Source organism: Blennius ocellaris (genome assembly GCF_963422515.1).
Source record: "Blennius ocellaris genome assembly, chromosome: 2".
NCBI classification, from domain to species: domain Eukaryota; kingdom Metazoa; phylum Chordata; class Actinopteri; order Blenniiformes; family Blenniidae; genus Blennius; species Blennius ocellaris.
In genome coordinates, this window is record NC_137651.1 from 969,750 (window position 1) to 984,697 (window position 14,948).

The 14,948-nt window shown below is 40.7% G+C and overlaps 1 protein-coding gene across 1 annotated transcript in view; it reads left to right on the forward strand.

Moving 5' to 3' along the window:
• ngef (neuronal guanine nucleotide exchange factor) overlaps positions 1-14,948 on the forward strand; it is a 76,535-nt gene that overhangs the window by 21,166 nt on the left and 40,421 nt on the right. The window contains exons 3-9 of the mRNA XM_080509479.1: positions 2,088-2,414; positions 2,766-2,827; positions 3,793-4,040; positions 10,146-10,306; positions 10,424-10,576; positions 11,218-11,347; positions 13,398-13,472. Of these exons, the coding sequence (XP_080365605.1) occupies positions 2,088-2,414; positions 2,766-2,827; positions 3,793-4,040; positions 10,146-10,306; positions 10,424-10,576; positions 11,218-11,347; positions 13,398-13,472 (1,156 nt within the window). The remainder of the gene's footprint in view (positions 1-2,087; positions 2,415-2,765; positions 2,828-3,792; positions 4,041-10,145; positions 10,307-10,423; positions 10,577-11,217; positions 11,348-13,397; positions 13,473-14,948) is intronic.

Here is a 14,948-nt window from a genome sequence, read left to right on the forward strand (position 1 = left end):
ATAAGAATTTTGAGATATGGGAATCCAATTTATTAAACCATGTTTTTGGTGGTTTTGTTGGGATCATTGAAAAGATGTAGTTAATTTTAGGCAGGACCATCATTTTAATTGTTGCTACTCTCCCCATAAGTGATATAGGAAGTGTCCTCCACCGAGTGAGGTCCTCTTCTATTGTTTTAATGAGGGGGGTGTAGTTTAAGTGCACCAAGTCTGACAGTTTGGCTGAGATATTAATGCCGAGGTATTTGATGTTCCCTGGTTTTAGTGGGGTATTTGATGTGTGCTGAAAAATAGAGTTAATAGGTAAGACAACTGATTTTTTCCAATTTATAGAATATTCTGAAATTGCAGAGAATCTGCTTATTAACTCTATTGTTTGTGGAAGAGAGGTCTGTGCGTTTTGTAAGAACAGTAATACATCATCTGCATAAAGACATATTTTATGGGTTACATTTGCTGTTTGTATTCCTTTTATGTTATTGTTCGGTCTAACGGCTGCTGCTAATGGTTCAATAAAAATTGCAAAGAGAGATGGGGAGAGTGGACACCCCTGCCTGGTGCCTCTCTCAAGATTGAACCTTGAGGAAGTTTGATCATTTGTTTTAACACAGGCACTGGGTGAAGTGTACAATGTTTTAATCCAGCTTTTATCAGCTCCATCTCCTGGCCAAAGTGAAGCCGTTCCTGAATCAACAGGATCTTGAGAAGGCAATACATGCTTTTATTAGCTCAAGGCTGGACTACTGTAATGTCCTTTATGTCGGCCTCAGCCAGTCTTCTATTACGCGTCTTCAATTAGTGCAGAATGCCGCTGCCAGATTTCTAACAAATTCATCCAGACGTGAACACATTCCCCCTGCGCTGTCGTCTCTCCACTGGCTTCCAGTTCGTTTCAGAATCGATTTGAAACTTCTGTTGTTTGTTTTTAATGCCATCAATGGCCTGGGTCCCTCTTACTTGTCTGATATTTTAACTATATGTGACCCCGGCAGGGCCCTGGTTCTTCAGGTCAGCTTCTTTTAGACATTCCAAGGTGGAGATATAAACAGTGGGGCGATCGCTCTTTTGCTATTGCTGCTCCCAGACTGTGGAACAAACTGCCCCCCGACATTCGCACCACCACTGATCTCGGCCTTTTCAAATCAAAGCTGAAAACTCACTTTTTTAAGTTGGCTTTTAACTCTGTCTCGGGCAGTGTATTTTATTCTGTATGCTCTGTTTTTATGAATCTCTGGAAGGCTTCACCAACGTGCAGCACCGCCACACCTCCCACAGTCAGCGCCTGTGTTTTATTTATTGTTTTTATATATTATTTTCGTATTTATTTCTTAATGTATTGTTTTTTTTATATATATAGCTTTGTTGTAAAGCACTTTGGATACCACTAGGTGATTGTAAAGGGCTATAGAAATAAAGCTTGAGTTTGAGTTTGAGTGTGTAACTGGCCAATCAGAGCGTGAAGACAGTCAGTTACCAAATGGGGATTTTTCCTTCAGCACGAGCACGGATATTGACGAGTTTTACTTGTATCATGCTTGTACACTTCAAAAATGCTTTATCCAAACCGGAGACTTGCCTGAAACAAGTATCCGGCTCATCCTGAGTGTGTATATGAGGTAATAAACAGTGTAAAACACTAGAGACAATTGGAGCAATGACAATGATAACCATTTCTTCACCCAGCTAAATTTGACAAGAGCCATAAGAAGCTTGGGCCTGTTACAGCTGACATTGATCAGGATTCAAGGACAGTGTGACAGTCCATCATAGATTCATATAAACAAGCACTCAGACACACACACCAGTGGCCCCAATTATAGGGACCACGAAGCAAAATATTAAGATTGGACCGCATTAATATTCTGAGATTTCTCTTAATTTTGACCACATTTATAACATACACGGGGAAGGGCAGAACATTAAGAAGACCTATCACAATGCACTCTAGAAAATCACCAAAAAAACACTGCAAATAGTGCGAATATTTTGGACAGTATCACCGAAAAGCCTAATACAGTCTTCATAGTAATGTGCTACATGATTGTATTTACCAGTGATTGTTTTTGTTTTTGTGTGTGAAAATGCAGCTTTGAGCATTTGCAACAGTTCCATTCTTCCAGAGCTCTGTTGCCAAGCAATGGTCAGGCCAACAGCAGACATGCTCTGTACAACGGCGATGCTGAAGAGAGGAGAAGAGGAGGAGGAGGGAGAATGACTATATCAGCTGCTTCCAACACTCAGCTCAGAGACCCTATGGAAGAAATGACTATGTACCCACCTCATAGGATTCATCGTGAAGAGATTAAAAAGCTTTCAGAGCAAACAGCTGCTATCTGCAATGTACAGGAGGGGAACACCATGAGCTTGCAACAATCCAATTCTGATGGACCAAACCAGGATAACATCAATCTCAGGTCAGACACAATGACTTAAGACTGAAGAGCATGAATGTCAAAGCCTAAACTGTGTGATAGCAGTAATTCTGAATACATTTGAAAATACTATAAAATATGCACAGCTTTTAGTAGAATATTTTATTATTCAAGACATTTTTTTCATTTAAAAGAAATGACAAAATGTAATGATTTGAATAGCTAAATAGGTAAATAAGAAAAAAAGTATGTATTTACATTGCAAAGACAATCATTTGTATAGAGTGATTGATTAAGAAGGTTAAGTATTTGTCATTATGTCAAAATATTCAGAAAATCATGCAAGTCCCTTAGAATATGCAATTTTCAAATGTATTTTCATTCCCTTTTCAGATTGTCGGCTAATGGAGAAACTTGTCAAATCGGTAATAGCCTGAAAATTGTCAAAAACATTGGTGAGTGCATGCTTTCCACCCCCATGTACCACCTCCAGAGCTGTTGCTAAATATCCAACACTAGGGAAAATAGTATATCTGACAATAAGGTTAGTTAGAGACCCACAGCTATAAGGTATTAAGATGTTGATTGAATGCACTGGTATAAAAAAAGATTGATATACTTTTATGGTAAAGGTTTGGAAGTTTTTCTGGACTCTGTGGAGCTGCACTTTACATGGTATAAAGGGTATAAAAGACAGAATAAGAAAAAGTCGAACAAGAAAGTACAGCAGCGACATTCTTCACATAAAATAACAGTTTCAGCAGTGTACCATCTAAACCGGAAAATATGTGATTCTGTTATCAGAGTTGGTGCGACAAGCTCATTTTTGACTTTGTTGACAGACATGACTGTGCAAGTAAGATAAATGTTTTTCTTTTTCATTTATTGACGATGAGAGCCTTTCAGTGAATCAAAATTAATAGACAGACAACAGAGAAACTATATGTTTCAGAAGTACAGACTTCCTATTTATTGAAGATGTGCATATATTGCTGCCCTTCCTCCAATAATACCGCATTTGCAATGTGTCAGACTTCACTCTCCCTTATGTAAGTCCAGTCCTACACCCACTGACTCAATCTGTGACATAAGACTGTCGTAGATTATATAACTGCTTCAGGTTGTTGTTCAAAATTACTTTCTCTATCAGCAAACGGGCACCTAAAATCACAACAGAGAGTTTATATGTGGATAATCACTTAATTAATAAATAGTGAAAAATGGTTTTATTTCTTTATGAATCGGAAAAGCTCATTCCACAATACAAAATGTACACAAATTAGCCAATTATCTATTGTTATTGAAAATGCTGAAACTAATACAAACGTGCTCCCTGGCCCAATGGTTCACACTGTGCTGTTTGTAGGGAAAATTGTTACAGGCTTATCTCATGTCTGCTCACTATCTTTCCTCCCTCTAGAATTCCTGTACCAGGAATACCGTGACACTTCTAAGCAGCAGGAGATTGAACAGAGGCGACAGCGTGAGAACCGTTCCCCAGTCAAGGAAGGAACTCCAATGCAAGAGTCTGCGGTAACGTCACCACCAGCATTACAGCTGCAGCTGAGGAATAATGCTCAATCCCTGAACTTGTGGCAAAACCTGGAAGCAGTGCAGGCCAGTGGCCTGCTCGTCCAGTTAGACCAAAAAGAAATTATAATGCAAGAGGTAGGTCATTAAAAAAAGAGCAAACCTGACTGTACAGTCCTATAAACTGCTGCAGAGAGTATTTTGTACATATGTGCTTTTCTACCCTGTTGCCATCTTGATTCTGCTCAAATATGGGAACAGTTTTCATTTCCTTCTTGTGGAATGAGGTTAAATAACTCTTTGGCCAAGGTCTGCAACTTTTATGACCAAAAGAAATGCTTTAGCCAATGTCCACCAAGCTATTTCCGCTGTTTAGGCTACTTTCATTCTTGCAAGTTGGTTTGCCTTTTTACCATTTCAAATGGTTTTAGTTTTTCGCGCTATTCTTGGCCAATTTTGCCATATTAGCTGTTTCAGGCATTTTCAGCGCTTTAGTGACAGCACCTTGCATGGCTGCAGCCTCCAATAATGCATGAATGTGGTGAGCTTTGAAGCGCTTTGGGCTGCTGTCAGCGAAAAGGCAGTATATAAGTGAGTCCATTTCCACGTATTAATTCATAAACCACACAAGTAGCTCAATGGCTCTAACATGGAGATCTTATCTGTGTGTGTGTGTGTGTGTGTGTGTGTGTGTGTGTGTGTGTGTGTGTGTGTGTGTGTGTGTGTGTGTGTGTGTGTGTGTGTGTGTGTGTGTGTGTGTGTGTGTGTGTGTGTGTGTGTGTGTGTGTGTGTGTGTGTTCTATGTGAAGAAAGCTGTAGGATGCTATAGCAAGGCGCAAGAGAGTAATGATTTTAAGTATGGAGTGAAAGATCTTAGAGAGAAAGATCTGAGTAATTGGATGCCTGCTCGAGCTGCCAGGCTGGACCAAAATGACTTTCACAATTATTCTGAGGAGACGTTTCATGTAGTGATCAGAGAATGACTGGGAACTTCAGGCTGACGGCATTTGGAATGAAAATGATGCCGGCGACTTAGCTTTTGATGTAAGGGAGTTTGAAATGGTGGTGATCTGAGAAATAGACAATGAAGTCCAGGACTACAGAGATTGTCATGGAATGAGGACCTCTATAATGGGCTGAACCGAAATAACCAAATATAGTCCAAGCAAAGTCATAGGATTTTAGGGTGAACGGAGCCAAGCCTGATTTAATTTAAAATGTGTCTGCCTCAATTAATTGTTGCAGAGTGGAGCAGATTCGTTCAGGACCAGATACTCCATTGAAGGAGTTGGCATCGGATGTGCATCGGTGGAAGGACACAAGTGATAGAAGCCTTAAATTTAAATTCAGACAGGGTGTCAGCAATAGCGTTAAAGTGGACAGGGATGTGACAAGCTGCAATAATCAAATGATTTGTGATGCTTGCCACGTGATCCGACTTACAAATACTAATGCATGAACAGCATTAGTATTTTTTGAAGAGGACACCCCTTGTTAATACTTCGACTGCAGCAATGTTGTCACACACTGCAGCCATCTTTTACTCTTCCAGTAATGGTGTCAGAGACAATGAGCCATGCTCGGATAGATTTCATAAAGCACAGTGACTTTGAAGTAGAAACAATGGAACAAGAACACAAAGTGCTCCAAGGAGAACGTTCTCTTTCCAACAACCTGATGCCACTGCACTACTTAATTATATAGTTATGTTTCAAACAATATAATGAAACAGAAATATTCATATACACACCAACAGTCCTGCTGTCTGCAAATGGTAGTGAGGGCCAGGCCAAAATAAACGTACATGTGTTGAATAGTAAAGTTTGTGTAGCCATGTTGGTCAGCAAGCTTACCCCAGACTGTCCAGAAAAGCCAGCGCATCAACCACCTTAATTCTCCTGTTGTGATAGATCCTCAGCTGGGCTGGTAGAGCATGGAGTATTGTATATCACCCGGTCTCAATCACTTCGTCACCTTATCAAAGTCCTTGCATCTGTGTAGGATTGCAGCTGGAAAATCCTGATGAGCACGGGTCGCGGTCATTGGTGCAGTCTGGGATTGGGAGTGAGTGTGTGGTTTGCCCTCTCGAGTTTGATCCGGTCGGCCTCAGATTCTATCTGCAGGAAGGCAGGCAGCCAGCTTTCAAAGAACTTCCGTTGGGTCCCTTAATGCCCTTGGCAGCCCAATAAGGTGGATATTCTTCCAGCTGCCTGTACTCTTCAGATCGTCAATATGTTGTCCAATTTTAAGCACTTCCTTCTCTTGCGCTTGAATGCGTGCGCGAGCTTGGACTGATTCCTCCTGTACGACAGACTCTTTCCTCAACTTAGTTTGTTTGTTTCACAAGATCCTTCAGCTCCAGTGCCTTGAAGCATTTGTGATGAAGGGTCCAGTTTGTCGTCCATCACATTCTTAATATTTTGCGTTATTTTTTAGATAGCTTGGCAAAGATTAGGGTGAGTTGCACTGGTCTTGTTAGCAGCGGCTAGCTCCTTAGCACCGAGTGAGCTATGCATGCTCTCAGTGCTGTCACTCTTGCTGAGGTTCTTTGTGGTTTTCAGTGGAATGGCATGCGAGTGGCTCAGGAACGATTCATTGACACTCATATTACTGTGTCGATAAATTGTCAAATAGTGTGTGAAAATAAATTAAATGAATGCTGCAGTGCAGATCTCAACATGTCGACCATCTACTATGCCACTATCTTTCAACGTCAATATTTATTTTTTGTGGCACTTTGCTATCCATAATTTAGAGGTAAGCCATAATCATGAACATTGTAGAAAAATTCATTTGATCTAAATCATTGAGACTTTCTACATGTAAAAACATTTTCCTCCTGGACATTTTCTACTTTGTTCTTCTAATTTCTCTTTTCAGTCATGGTTAGTGTCCGTCCTTTGTCTCTGTATCTCACCGCACGGAGGAGAGGACAGAAATCCTCCTGAAGGGAAGCAGCGGCGAACAGTAAGTCATAGGCAAACCTTGAGATTGGATTAACACAGTAATTTATTACAAAAGACAGAAACACTGGCCTTCCAGAGAATCGCCTTATACTTAGCCGTTAAAGCAGCTGAGGATAAACGCGCGTCAGGTCAGTCGAAGAGCGGAAAACAAGAGAAGGAGCCAGCCAGAGCTTCCGCTAGATAAAACACGCGCTCCGGTAAATCCCCTCTTCCCATTGGCCACCGCTAGAAAGAGGCGTAAGCAACGTGCTCTCCTATTGGCGGACCTTCACACAGACTGAACAAACTACGCTACCCATGATGCATTTCAGTATTTGTCCACCATCTACAGCTCAATAACAAAACAGTCCGACGCCATTTTAACAGTTTTAATAAGTCCATGCGGGAAGCGTCACAGTTCGGAGGTCAAAGAAAACGTCATAACTCTAACATTAGCTTTAAAACTTTATTTCTTAGATTTGAATAACATATTTATCTCTTAAAAGGAGTCTTATCTGCAGTAGAAGATGACAGTCTGTTCGGGTAATAATGAAATAAAACAGAATAAAAATATTTCTACACTTGTAATTTAATGCATCAGTCTTTTTTTACATAGTGCTCTTCTGGACACTCAAAGCATTTTCGAATACTTTGAAAGAAACTTAAAAAAAAAATAACTATACTGGAGAAAGTTGAACCTGACCTGCAGCTGTTCAGCCAAATTTCTTCTTTCAAATCATTAAATTAGAAGAGATGTGAAGAGTTAATCGGAGACTTACCACTTGTCTTCATCTCAACATCTCATAGAAACAAGTGAGAACAAACCAGAGCTGGCTTCAAGCCAATCACTGAGCCGGGGGCAAATTAAAAAGTTCCCCAAGTCTCGGACATTAAAGGATCCATATTATACTAAATCGACTTTTCTGTGCTTTAAACATCATAAAAGTGCTATTTGGGGTTTATATACATCCCCAAATAGTTTTTTTCATTGATTCCCTCAAGCTTGAGTTCGAGGGCGATCTTTCTCTGTTGTAACTGGTGGGGGAGCTCTACAGGTTGATTCAATTTGATGACGCAGCACCGTGCTGACTCGTCACAGAGCTGGAGAAGTCCGCCTCCAGGAAGATTGACATGCGGAGAAACCAAAACAAGACACGCCCACGAATGTGCTCGGGAGCGCGCGCAGCCTCTTCTGTGCGCGATATCTCAGTCTATGCTCGCTTCACATTGAACTCTGCTGTTTTTGTTGCTGTCGATAACTGTTTTCGCAATCATGTTCACTTGAAGAAAATGTGTTTTCGGGTGCAAGTATGTGTCCACACTATTTGGCTTGCTAAAAGAAGAAGCACAGCGGCGAATGTGGCTGGACTTTTTTCCCGCAGACCTGCATCAGAAATCCGCAAAGAATCTGTTTGTTTTCAAGCGCCAATTCACCAAAGACTGCTTCCAGAACTACGGGTACTTTGAAACTGGACTTACTCAGAAGCTCATCTTGAAACTTGGTGCTATTCCCACAATAAAAGACGCTAACGAGGCGTCGAGATCTGTAAGTACATTACTACAACTATGAGTGTGAGCTGCTGGCTACGTCACCGAGGGGATGGGAGGAGGCGGCTGTCGGCTGGGCCGAGGAGCTGAGAACCACCCATTTCATGAGAGGTGACGTCAGCTCAATCCAAGAAATAGCTATAATTTCACAACTTTTGAGTGTTGTATACTGTATCACTCAAATTATTATCGCACATGAGCATAGGATGGACTGTGAAACATGAAATATAGCAAAATATGGGTCCTTTAAATGACGCTGATTAGTTAAATTTCATGTCAGTCATTTGGCGAGATCACTACTAATTCCTGCCTCCTCAGGGCAGCATTCCTCAGCGCCCCAGGCTGCGCGCGTGCACACCCATACACATTCACAGAGTGAGAGTGAGAGTGAGAGTGAGAGTGAGAGTGAGAGTGAGAGTGAGAGTGAGAGTGAGAGTGAGAGTGAGAGTGAGAGAGAAATCAAGAAATCATGTCTTTTATTGAAGATCTGTAAAAAATTAAGTGAACACAGTTCAAGGCCCATTGTTAGTTTGTTGGCATAAACAAATGTCAACAGTAGAATTATTTTTTCATATATTGTATATTAAAAAAAAAAAAAAAAAACAAGTGGGGGCGACGCCCTCTATGGACCAGCCGCCACTGGTTGAAGGGTTGATTCCTGTAGCTTGTTTATGAGGCAAACTGTTCTTGGACGTTGGACCCCAAGTTCGATAGAAGAAGGTGAGTGGCTTTCATGCCAACTCTGCCACAAATGGTCCACGTGTGTGAAGGTGAATGTGGATATTATGCAAGTCCTATACAAGGTGCAGCACTGAACCTTTAAAACATATCTACAGCCATTGATAGTTATTCATTTGAGCAAACATTCATTCCTGGTAACTTAAATATTACGAGTAACTATATTGCTTTTTAGATTCATCGTTTCCAGGTCACTTTGCTGATTATGACTGGCTTCTTTAAGCAGCCATGGGACTTCCCTCAGGCCATGTTATACTCACTATTTGACTCGTTTTCTTTTTGATCCTTCGATGTCGGCTCTTCTATCATTGTGAAGCAGAATTCACCAAGCGTTGGATTGTTCACCCATTAATAGGGAACGTGAGCTGGGTTTAGACAGTCGTGAGACAGGTTTACCCTACTGATGATGTGTTGCAATAGTAATCCTGAAAACTACTGGATGTGGAGACGAAGATTCCTATGTTGTTGATATTATTGTTGATTTTGTTGTGTGGTGGTCATTAGCCAGCAGTCTTGTTTTGGACTATTCATAGTAACCATTGTCAACAGAAAAGTGCCGATGAGAGTAGCTTCTGTGTGTTCATTGTCCTTAGTTCCTCTACCAAATAGTATTTGTATCAGAGTTTGAATATTGCACACGGACACACATATATAACACATGTTAATAAAATGCTGGTTCTAAAATCCACAAATGCAACAAACTACAGTCTTGGGAGGGAGAGCACAACTTAACATGGTTAGGGTCAGTATTTTGTGGCTTCAGTAAAATGTTGCATTTGGTCATAACAGTTGCAGATCTATGACCTATAAAATTGATTTGGGGCTTCCTTAGCATGAGTTAGGGGTCATAAATGCAGCTCTTCAGCCTCTCTGTAGTTGTTTCCGTGTGTGTGTGTGTGTGTGTGTGTGTGTGTGTGTGTGTGTGTGTGTGTGTGTGTGTGTGTGTGTGTGTGTGTGTGTGTGTGTGTGTAATACTGTGGGTTTGTTAATGTAGATGTACTTTCCTTTCTAGGCCATGTTTGAGCTGGTGACCTCAGAAGCTTCCTACTATAAGAGTCTGGAAATTTTGGAGACTCACTTCCTGCGTAACCCTGTTCTATTCAACACTCTGAGCCAATCTGACATGCATTTTCTCTTCTCAAACATTGAGGAAGTCATGAAAGCCAGTGAAAGGTAGGATTGGGTCCTGCTTCATGGAAATCAGTTTATTATTTAAGTCTTCGCATGATCACACTTGTTTGTCCCACAGTTTTACCTTTATGTCCCTGAGTAATGGTCTACCATTTTTAGGTTCTTGATGGATCTAGAAAACCGAATCGAGGAGTCAATTTTAATTTCTGATGTGTGTGATATTGTTCAGCACCATGCAGTAGAACACTTCGGTGTCTTCATTAAATATGTCATTAACCAAGTGTACCAGGAGAAGAACTACCGCCGCATCTTGTGAGTACCTATTCAAATTTATGAACAGCTATGTAATGTGAATGATTGTGCAAAGAGAAATTAATTTGGGATTTCAGCATGAGTTGTTTGAGTCATGCCTTTCATCTTTCCACCAGTGAGTATTTTGTATATCTCACGAGAATACATAACACTTTCTAAAATGGAATTGTGATTTGATTGACTGATGTTGAAGATTAAATGCTCAGAAAGAGACTGTGTGGAAGACTGTGGCCTTAAACTGTCCTGGGTGTTTGTGAATGTTGTCAGCTTGACTTTTTTCAGAAGCAAACAGGTTTGATAAGCATGAAGTACAGGGAGTGGTTGGCTTTGAATATAATGTGCATGTTCCTCTTCATTAATTGTACATGCCAGAGATACCATGCAACCTTCCCACACCCAGCAAGACAGGTATTTGGTTGTAGACACTATCGAACCTGTCCGATACACGAACCAACCATTTTCTAAAATCATGGAAGACATGTTCTGAATAGTCGTTTCAGCTTGGAATAAATCCTTGTGATCATTAGATAGCTTTCTGTTAGCATAGCTTATTATGCCGTTATGTTCACACCTGAGCGACTGCAGAGTCAAATGAATGTCTTTTCAGAATCACATAATGGATTCTGTCTGTGTGTGTGCAGAGAGGGAAACCAACCATTTCGGGAGGCTATGGCTTCACTGGAGAACCATCCACGTGTGAGAGGCCTGTCTTTCACGTCTTTCCTTATTCTTCCTTTCCAAAGGATCACAAGACTCAAGCTGCTTGTTCAAGTGAGTCTAACAATTATAACTGATACTTATACAACTTAATGCCAAGATTTAGCGGAGGGGATTTTTATCATTTACATTATTTACTGAAGAAACACTTACTGTATGTAACCCGTCTATCACCTTGTGTTGCGATAGGGCCCTGAACTCTTTCATATTAATTTAGAAAACTCAGTAAATCATCATATTACTTCAGATTCACTGAAAGCTGAATACATTGAAACCGTAGCAATAAATTGAGTATAAGTGATTCATGTTTGTAGACTTTAAACCTTTGAAAAAGCCAGTTTCATCAAACAATGTCACACAGGATTCATTAAAAGTGACCAAATCATGTCTTACTTTAGTATAAACAAAAACAAAGATTATTGTTGCCAATAAACAACACAAAAGGCTTGGCAAAGCCAGCATAATAAAAATTCTTTAAATCAAAATAAAGCGTTGCAGACCTGTTTACAAGTTTGTGGGGGAAAAAATAAACTAATTCCCCAAACAAGTGAAAGAAATACCTTGCCAGTGGTGTGGGGGCAAACCAAGTGTTCATCCAGAGTTGGAGCAGGGGGCCATGATGCAGAATGTGGTTAAGAGGCTTGGCTGGTGTCCCACATAGCCAGGGGAACTCTGATTGTCCAGGGGCTCAGAGCGCGATCTGGTGAAAACAATGCTGGAGTGGACAGTCCAGAGACCAGTGGTGGTAAGCAAATGCAGTCAAATGTAGTTCCTCCTCAGTAACTGCACACTTGTCAGAGGAGCAGTTCATCAACTGTGAACCTTTTGGTTAAAGCTTCAGCCGAGATGTTGTTAAACAGGTTGCTTGGTCAACAAATCCCTTTTCTGGGGCATTTCAGGTGCAGTGGAGCTTTGAGCTAAAGCTCTATTTCCAAACTCCTCCAAACATTTCTCTCACACACACCACGTTCTTGATGCTCTGTCTCTCTCTCAACTTGTCAAAAAACAGACACCTGCCTAACTGCATCTCACTCTTGCTCACCTTTGGATCCCTATTATCCAATCAGCAGTAAGCAAGCTGCAGACAGGACCACAGACATCGCTCCACACAGACAATTCGGATTTAACATTTGTTTTACAAAATAAACTCAATGAAATACATGAAACATTCAAATAAACCTTTGCACATTTCATACATTGTTAAAAAACCCCAAAGATTTATTTTAATCCGTTTTTAATATGCTGATAAAATAAATAAAATTATTTATCATGGGCATATTTATTAATATTTTGATATTTATTCATATTTTTCACTGGGCTGCATGTACTTTTGGAATTTGTATTATTCATCATATAAATTTAACAGAATTCAAGAAATCTTGTCCACATTGACCTTTGTTTTGTTTGTTCTTTCTCACATGCTGATCCACCACCACCCAAGTGAATACATGTTCCAAGAAATCCATTTGATTAGATTCAAATAACTATCGGATTATAGTGGCCATCACTAAAATGATCAGTAACAGAACTCAGGTTGACTTGTGTGGTGCTAAGGGACCCAAAAAGTGACAAAATCTCTCATTTCCATCCACCATCAACAGACTGAAATGTGTATTCAAGACAGGACTGTTGTCCAAAATGGTGAATCTAACATTGCTCAATTTGACATTTTATTTCCTGTGCCTGGAGAACTGCTGTTTGAAGGTTTGATGTACTCTGCTGTACTTCTTTTTTACTTTTATTGAAAATTTTCAGTTTTCTTTCCTCTTATTGCTACTGCCTTATAGTAGTCTGGACCATTATCACTCCAAACTCTTAAATCAACAGTTCTAACAGCGAGTCACCGAATAGTCTCTTTTTTGCCAAGTAATCCAACAGTGAACAAAAATCGTAGCAGATGAGTAGTTTCTGTAGTAGTCTAACGAGCGCATCATGGTCCAAGGGATTTCAATGACCTTCAGTGTTTTGATGCTTTTTGAATGTCGAGAGCAAGTACACAAGCCTCAATGTATTGGAGACCTCACACACAGCTAAACAGGAGCACCTAATCTTATGACTATTGATTAGGTGTTAAGTTGTTTTCATTTTTATGTGTCCTTTGCAGAATATCCTGAAAAAAGCCGAGGAGAACTCAGAAAGGGAATCTAATGCTGTCAAAGCACATCAACAGCTGGAACAGGTCAGTCAAAGCTGCATCCTTGTCAAAGTCTTGCAGAAGATATGACAAGATTGTCCATTTTGTCCAGCACAAAAAGGGAAGCATGTGCTTGTCTCTATTTATTAAATAGTCAATAAATTGCTAGAATTTACAAAAGTTAAACATGCTAAAATATTAAAATGCTCAAGTAAATCCCAGTCCTCTACAAACTACATGGGTCCATTATTCAGTCAATCAGTCTCCCCCAAGTGTGTTCCGCTCCAGGTCTTGGCTTGTACTCTTCTCCCACTGCGAGCTCTGCTCCTGAAGAGTGATCCATTCCTGGCCTTGGAGTGTGCTGTATATGGCATCATTTTAGTGCCAAATATCCAAGCAACATAAAAGCTATCATTGCGCACAGTTAGACCACTTTCTGCGTGCGTGGGCTGCCTTTTTGCGCCTGCACTGTCTTGGTCTGTGCACTCACTGTGAATTCTGTGCGCAGTGATGTTGAGTTTTGGAACTTTGGGGGTGGGCATTGCATAGATAGCCTCGTAATTCCCCTCCTTTCTGATTGGTCACTTTAAACGTCACTTGTTCCCAGTCAGAGCCAATCAGGTGTATGGTAGGGCGGGTCATCACAGTGGAAAGCAGGGCCAGAGTGGGACTCATGTTTAGCTCTGGGCCCAGATATTCAAAAGGTTTAATACGGATAAAAATGATCCGGATTTGGTAATCCTTTTTTTTACTATCCATGATCACATCAGCCATCTTACTTTTGAGCCGGATATTCAAAACAACATCGGATTGGATAAATCTGATCTGGATAGAAACTTTTCAAGATCACCAAATCTGGATAACCAGAGCTCAAATAGGATAGGAAATCAACAATGTAGAACTATAGATATGTAAAGATCAACAAGTAGAATAGCCAGTGTGGGATCCACAAGTTTCAACAAGTTTATTTTTATTTGAAGCGATAACACACACACACACACGCACGCACGCACGCACGCACGCACGCACGCACGCACGCACGCACACACACACACACACACACACACACACACACACACATGCACGCACGCACGCACATACACACCCTCTTCTGCCAGTCCGCTCATCTGAGACTGACAACAGATAAATAAAAACATTACTCACAAACACTGTACATTGAGCATATTGAGAACAAATTTCAAATATAGATGTATTGAATTCAATAAAAAGGCTTACGGTGAAATACACAAGAATAATTTCAGAGTTCTTCATCGGATGTGGAGAGACCAGATTGTCTGAGCTTGGCCTTTAAGAGGCGGATCTCAAGTCTGGCCTTGGTTTGCTGTAGTTTGGCGAGAGTCAGTTGTTTCTCTGCCAGACGAATATGTACTTCTGCCCTTTCAGTCTCCTTTTGCAGGAGTGCCTTGTAATCATCATTGCTGTTTGATGAAGGGCACTTCAAGCCTTTCCTCTGAGATTCTGTGGCAACTATTGCTCGCACTACCAGTGAGGATCCAGCTT